This window comes from Etheostoma cragini, chromosome 17, assembly GCF_013103735.1.
Source record: "Etheostoma cragini isolate CJK2018 chromosome 17, CSU_Ecrag_1.0, whole genome shotgun sequence".
In the NCBI taxonomy this organism is placed as follows: Eukaryota; Metazoa; Chordata; class Actinopteri; order Perciformes; family Percidae; genus Etheostoma; species Etheostoma cragini.
In genome coordinates this window covers 17,962,929-17,970,965 of record NC_048423.1, presented here as the reverse complement: position 1 = coordinate 17,970,965, position 8,037 = coordinate 17,962,929, and the positions used below count along the sequence as shown (strand labels likewise).

Genomic DNA, 8,037 nt, shown 5'->3' with positions numbered 1-8,037 from the left:
GTGTACTCGCGCCCCCCCGGGAGAGAGTCCGCGCCCCCCCGGGGGGGCGCGCCCCACCGGTTGAGAACCACTGATCTAAGCAATGGTTAGAGCTATTAAAATGAATGGTGTGAGCGGGTGTGTGATTGGAAAAGTGGAGATGTCGCCCAGAAGTGAGATGTATGGGCCCCAAGGGATACTGAGGCTGCGAGTCTCAGATGGATTGTTCATGACCTTTGAACAGAACTGGACTGATGGACTGAGCCAGAAAACATGAAAGTAAAGAGGTGTTGTCAGTTGAACCCATGTGACATACTTTGTTGGGTTGTGATGATGAATCTGTGCAGGATTTTATATAGCACAGGGTGTCAATTAATTTTTAACATATTTTATCCTCCACATATGGATTGATATAATTGGCAGAATGTATTGGTTAATCTAGCCCTAGGTGAATTCAGTTTCCGAAATTCTATGAACTACTGCTCCACTTCAAAGCTTAAGCTCTTAAAAGGCGAGCCATTTGCCAAATTTAATCTTGCCAGCTTAACCACCATATGGTTACTAGAAAGTGAGAATGCATACGCCACCCAGTTGGCACATACAGTCAGCAATACAGGATCTATTTCAGGGCATGAAGTTAACTTTTTTGAGCAACTGCCACTGTCACTTTTTACCAGCCACTTTTTTTTGCCTCATAAAGGTGAAAAACAGGAATTGCTGTGTCTCTATGAGCTTACTCGTGGACGTTGCGCCGTTGCTGTAGACGGAGGGACGGGCTGGAACACAATCATACAGTTTTATAAAGTACTTATTAGACTTTATGCTATCATTGCACCTTCAATAATAATATAGTAGCTGTCCTCAATTAAGGTCATCCTGTACATCTCGTCTACGTTTTTTTCTGCATCCAACTTGTGGGATTGTGTGGGTGTATGTATGTGTGTGTGCGTGCGTCAGCTGCGGGTTAACGGAGAAGCAGCCCCGCCCGCAGCAGCAAGATGACAGGATTAAAACAGCACCAACTTTCAGCGACCTTATAGTGGAAAAAACGTTACAGCGTCCATTGATGTTAAAATGTTTACAGGTTGGCAGGACGTCTTTCACTGTACATTTTGTCGGTGAGATTTTCGAGTCACACGCGTCTCGTCTTCATATCAAAAACAAGGAAATGAATTTGACCCGTTCTCACTTCCGCTTAGTCAGTGGCTGCACGTGGGACTGTTGGAATTGTCGCTTGTAATGAAAATGCGATAGGGGGCCCCAGCTGTCAATCAATGTATTCCTGTGATACGCGCCCCAGCCCTGCAAGCAACTGTGTACCCTGCTTACTGATAGTTAAGCGTCTGAATCACTCAATTCTAATTGGCTATCAGCCAATATGGCAGGTTGATTGACAGTGTTACCCGCCAATTGCAAACCTCACCCGCATTTGGCGGGTGGGCAGGTGTTAATTTCATGCCCTGACCCATTTACTTTAGCTGGGCCAAGTTGAGGCCATATTAACAATATGGGTGAATTTCTCTGACATTCATGGTTACCAGACAATGACACCTACTGACTTTGGCGATACCCTGAATTTTCCTGGAGCACCACCATCAGGTTAACACTTCTGGTATGTGAGTCCTTGAAAAATGATTAACTTGGTTATGAAGGCTGCGACAACAAGAAAACAGTGCACCACACGTACCTATGTAGACATGTAGACAAGTCCCTTATTAGAATCAGTCCTGGTAAAGTATTTAATGTAGGAGTCATTTTTTAAAATCCAATCTACATTACAACTATAATTTCCAACCCAATATCAGCCTATGCCAGCCATCCGAAAAATTGGTCTCAATTGCCCGATGGAAATTGCTGAGCTCTTGTAACAGAGCCAATTCCTGCTCCCTGGCAGCAGGACAGCCACTGAGACAGCTGGGCTTTCTGCCTCTGCCCTTTCTTCCCACCATCCTTCTCTGTCTCTACAGGCTGCACATGTGTCCTGGTGTCCTAAGTGTTTCTGGCCAGTTTGTGGGTTGAGTGAAAAATGGGCAGCTGATGGGTGCTGATGGGTGCTGTTTGGCCCGCTGCAGCAGTAAACTAATGACCCTCTCTCAGCACAACCTTTCAATTCATAAAATTAGACCTCTACTCTTTCTCTTACACTAACCACCATCAACTAAGACCTCTATCAGCACAGCACTACCAGCAGCTTAGCCTTCACTGTGACCTTAGACTCTCAGGCTTTTGGTGGGCCAGTGCAGAGGAGGTGTGATGTGGTGTAATTTGGGACTCTCATATCTCAGTTAGGCAGTGCATTGAAACCAGTCTTTAGGAATCTTATTTTGTACTGTGTATTGGCTCAGGGATCCACATTGATACCACATTCAAACTTGCATCACCTCACTTGATAAATCTCCATCAGTGTTTTCCTTGTGCTTAGTATAGCTGTGTAGATGTGGATGTCTGTTTGTCTTTGCCTGCTCTTAGTCACCTGTCGCACACAGTGATTTAGTACCGAGGCCTTTTTTCTAACAGACTGAAGTTTCATTCCTTAGTGAGTGTAGTATCTAACAACATTAATGTGCTATGTGGAGAGCTGTGATTCTTGGCTGTGCATGTTCAAAGAACTTTATGTTCTTTGTGTTATGAGCTTGTAAATCAATCTGAAAATTCTTTGACATAATAAACCTTTAACATCAAAGACAGAGTCAAGCGGATACCTAATACACACTTCATCCAGCATACCACTTCAGACACCACATGAGCTTACCTGCGAGTGGTTGGCAGTGGACAGGCTGCAATCTGCCATCTGCCTTCTTCGTTACCTTTTTCTGTCTAAAACATCATCGCACTGTAGCTGTCCATTTCATTGTTGGTATTCATTATATAACTGTTGCATGCAATGTAATTGATTTTTACAAGACAGTCCCTTGAGACATGGTCACAGTTTATGTCTTCGCTGATATACTGTAAAAGAGGAGAGTTTAAGAGAATGCTGTAGGTCAATTTCAATGTTTTCTCTTTTTTCTCTTTGTCTGCCCACTTCTTTGCTTGCTAGTTGCATTCTCTGGACTCGGCTTCACCTCCTTCTACCTGGCGGGGAAGCTGCAGTGTTTTACGGATCAAGGTCGAGGGCGTAGCTGGCGTCTCTGTGCCATGGTGCTGCCTCTCTACAGCGCTATGATGATTGCACTGTCCCGGACCTGCGACTACAAACACCACTGGCAAGGTCCGCCTAACAGCAAAGACATGGGACACATGGATAGGTTTTTCCTGTATTAATCAGAATTCATTTCACCAAAAATGCTGCTTTGTTAAAAACGTACAAAGTGTTAAATCTGCTTGTGTAAGCCCGAGAAGGATTGCTGTGCGGAAGTCTTTTCAATCACACCTGGCTCAAGGCATTTTTATAATTATTATACAGATCATTTATAAGGCAAACTCAGCGTGATGCTCATTTCCTACAGCTGTGCTGCTGTAATTTTTTTTAACATGATCAGCATGGCTGATTAAGGAATCAAGGAAAGGCTAAAATAAACTGTAAAGTAAATTAGGCTGGGCAGTTTGCTTTTTTGCCCCACAGACTGAAAATTGTGTTGGTTAAAATGCTGGTTTTTGTCCGCTGTAGCATTTTTATTTCCTGAGAAGTGGCTAAGATGACAATGAGTAGCATTTTATTTAGCAGCCTGGAAAGAAAATTATAATTACAAGCTTTAGTTTTTGCATTTATGGTCTGGAAGAACTGGAAGGAGACTTGGGGAGACAGAGGGAATGCATATGGTCGGGGTGTGGGAGAGAAAAAGTGGGATGATGGCAGCTCTGTCTTATGGTGCTAATTAGTTTTAGAAAGCCATATGTTCATGGGGAGCAGGGCAGCTACAAAACCTCTTTTAACAACCATGGAGCAGTTACGGGCAAGCCAACCACTTTCTGAATCCTCAAAGTATGTCTTGGCTGTACACAAACTGTACAGTTACAGTCTGGCAGACTGTAAGTAAGAAGCAATGGTGCAGCCCATTAAACTCAAGGGGGGCCCCAATCTGCACTCAGTGTAAACACAAGCTGCAACCCCGATTAGCCATGGCTGCAGAGCCATGTTTGATGGATTATATTCTCACCATTCCTTTTCGTACTTTGGAGGGCGGTTGGGTCGGTCATCCGGAGGGAGAGGCCGGGCTTCTGTCAGTGAGGCAACCAAACTAATAAATTGCATCAAGTCACAGTCTATTAAATTCAGTTGACAGCAGTGGATGAAACATTCACAGAGCAAGTTCATGCATTGTAAAGTTTACGAATGGTGGAAATCGAAAGTATATTATTTTTCATTTCACCAAGAAAAAGAAAATAAAGGGAGCACAGTGAGCGCTAATGGAGAAATACCGTTTTTGATATTATGGAATCCTTTACTTTAGTTGTTCCAGCCACCTGCCGGCCATGTCATGTTGATCTATACCCAGCAATATAGCCTTAATATTCAGCATGGCAGTGTGATATTATATGATATATTATAGCATAAAGGGCGGGCAGGTATAATTCCAAACTGTTCAGCGTGGGTGACAAAATGACAGAGACAGCCTGTCCAAAGGCAAGAACAGAATCATTGCTTTGCCCTTCAGTTTACTTTTATCATACTCTAAACCAGACAGGAATGACAAATGCTCACTGGAACACTATTGCCCAAACAGTATGGTGCAGTAATTGCTAATCGATTGTGCTCATTCCAAGAGCAGGTGTTATTTTTCTACCTCCTACATTTAACTATATATGCATCTCTTAAAATATATATATGTGTGTGTGATTTTGCAGACGCCTTTGTTGGAGGAGTGATCGGCTTGCTGTTTGCGTACATCTGCTATCGCCAGCACTATCCACCCTTTCTGCACACGGACTGCCACCTGCCTTATGCCAGTCTGGCTGCCGCCGCCCACACGCCCTCGCATCCCCAGGACGACCCGCTGCCCACTGACAATGCCACCACCCTTCCTCTGGAGGGCTTGACTGAAGGGCCAGTATGACTAGTGTCCACCACCGAGACTACCCACAACACCCTCACCCTGCCACTCAACCCACCTCCCCATTCCCAGTGACTGACTTGCTCTTGTATACATTCCAGTGGACAATAATACACGTCACCCACCTTCATACTGTTGCACCCTATCTCGGTGACACCTACATTTTTTTCCCCGTTTGTTTCATTTTTTATTATTGTGATAATATATCTGGATCTTGCTCAGCAGCCGTGAAAGTCTATATTTAGATTTATCTATGAATATGGGACATCCCCGTTGAGAGGGAAGAGAAAAAAACATGTTGAAAACCTGAGAAAAAAAGTCTCACTAATGGCTGTGAAGGAAGATGAAAACATTGCTAGTTTTGGCTGGGATTCTTTTGGCCTAATGAGAAATGCGGTTGGCAGGTTGTTTCATGCTGGAGTATATTTATTGTTTGGCTGTTTAAGGATTGGAACATTAGGTTGGTGAAACTCCGAGGAATCCCATAACATGTTACAGCAATCAAACCATGAAATCTAACCAGTTAAACTATTAGATTATTGTATTTAGTATGTCACACTATGAAGCAAATTATGATGCTGCATATTCATTTAACATCCAAGGACTTGTGCGCTGCTTTTAGTAATTTTTGCAACATAATGCTAGATATAGAACCAATTGTACCAATTTAGAACCAAGTATTCAATATTACCTAACTTTACTCTTCTGCACTCACCCATTTTTTGGTATTCCATTTCTCCCCATTTCTTGGTGGCATAGTTTTGCAGTGCAGTCCTACATATCGCTCAATGTTTTTTTTGCCCCTAACGTTGCCTTCCAGGCAGCTAACCCTAAACATAACCATTGCCGCACTGCTTGGAAGGTGGTGTTGGGGTCAAAAAACACTAAACATCTTGCATATCACCCCTTCCTGTCTTCTCTTCCTCTTTTTGTCACCATCCAACTTTATTTTCCACAATCCCTGCATTTATCAAATGGTTCCAGAAGTTGCACAGAGACACCCAAATTGTAGCTCAATGAATCTCATCCTGCATTAATCCTAATTAAGGAAGGTAAGCCACGGCTGCTTATGAACACATTAGTAGTATATGATGTGCTCTGCGGATTGACTGAGCATTGCAATTGGCTTTGAGCCCAATGTAGCCCCACAAATAGACAATCTAGCCTTCAGGAGACAACAGGCCTGAACCCGGGGCAGTGATGGTGATGTATTATTCATCCATTAATGTTCCATTATTTATGAAAAATTACAGCCTTAATGTAGGGACTTCACATCAAAACAAACCAACAGCGACCAAAGATTTGTAGGTTTTTTTCCTGCTTGAGTCGTATGCAACCTGTTATGCTTTATTTAACAATATGACACATAACCAGCTTACTGGTTCCCTATCAACAAAGCAATTAGCCTCTTATAAGTTTTGTCTGAATGGATGGATCATTTTGTTGCCTTGGTAACTATGTCTTTTTTGCCATTGCTGTGACATAAATGGGAAGATGCAATTTCAATTTACCTCTATATTCCAACCAAGCTACATAGGAAGGTGATGATCATATTTGCAATGAAAAAGTAAATGGTGAAAAAACAGGACATAGCACATGAAACAAGCAGCAAGCCAAATGTAAAAGGTTATTTTGTAATTTGATCATCTTGTACATTTGTCTCCAGTGTCAAAAGACCACACATTCAGCTGCTGTTTGCTTAAACAGACAAAAGAAAACTTGTTCAAAATTCTTTTATTAAACATGATTTATTCAAATCAGCCACAATCAAGTCTCTATCACTGATGCAAACTATTGGCAGCTTCTGTCTGCGTTTGCATTCAGATTTTGATAAGGCCTGTTCCGCATGGATGCAATGCAAATTACTGTACGCAGAATGAACCTTTCACCAGAAGGGATTAAGGTGCTGGACTATTTACATCTCTATCATGAGAAAGTTAATTGGTGAAAAACTTGTAACCTCCTAGCTGGTTCCACATGTCTTTCAGCAGCACCAGCCTAGAGATCTGGGACTGTGAGATTTTGACACCTTGAGACAGATTTGGGGATGTAATGATTGTTACACAGATGCATTGTGTTCTATAGACCTGCATTCACCTGACCTGATGTTTGTACTTCATTACGTATTGTATGTCATTTTAGTATTTTCCTATTAGATGGTGCAGTGTATATTGGGAAAAAATGTTGTTCAGGAGTCATGTCTGTAACAGTATTTTCACTTTATCCACAATGGATGTACGTTTGCCTTCAAATCATTCCATGATTTGTTTTAATTTGGTGCTATAGATACTTTTTATTAGTAGGTGTTTTTTTTTTTTCAAATGGAGAATGCGTCATTTTGACATGAAAGTTCAATCATTTTCTACAGAGAAAAAAAAAATATTAGAGTACATTATTCTTTTCTTTTTAAATCATATGCTCAAGAGCAATCCATGCTTGTTATTCTGTGGATTCGGTCATTTCACCTTCCCCATGGACTGAAGGGATAAAAGTAACCAAAAAAAAAATAAGAGTTATGAAATATTACTAATTATAATGAATAGATGTCTGAAGAAAAAAGAGTGTAAGACTTCTTTACGAAGCTTTAAGAATCTTTGTTCATGGCATGCCAGTTCCATTTGTGAGAAAAGTTTTCTATGAATAAGCATGTCTGGCCTTGAGAACTCTTTGAGCTGTGTTTTGCTGTTTATATACTTTATGTACAATAAAGGACTGCAGCTGTGTGGAATTTGTCCGTGAAGAAAACAAAGGAGCCTAATATGTCTTGTCAAAGTGTGATCGTAGCAGCCTAAATTGTTTCTATGACAGTGACTATCAACCCTACTGATTTGGATTCAACGTATCATTGGGAAACGTTAACAAAAAGTTTGAGGATCTGAAAAATGGCCACCCTGTAATCAAAACATAAGTATTTCTACATTATTCCTTATTATATGCAAATAAACAATCTGACATTTGGTCCTATTTATATCTCTACTTTTTAGTCTGTATGTTAGTTGTCATGTACTTTCAAAACCAACTTTTCAGAGTAGTGTTTATTAGCCATGCTAGAGATAGCAATGTT

The 8,037-nt window shown here is 41.4% G+C and overlaps 1 protein-coding gene across 1 annotated transcript in view; it reads left to right on the top strand.

Moving 5' to 3' along the window:
* Nucleotides 1-7,697, top strand: part of plpp4 (phospholipid phosphatase 4) — a 50,842-nt gene extending 43,145 nt beyond the window's left edge. Inside the window, exons 6-7 of the mRNA XM_034898827.1 lie at nt 3,020-3,190; nt 4,768-7,697. Of these exons, the coding sequence (XP_034754718.1) occupies nt 3,020-3,190; nt 4,768-4,976 (380 nt within the window). The 3' untranslated portion in view covers nt 4,977-7,697. The remainder of the gene's footprint in view (nt 1-3,019; nt 3,191-4,767) is intronic.
* Nucleotides 7,698-8,037: the final 340 nt, after the last annotated feature.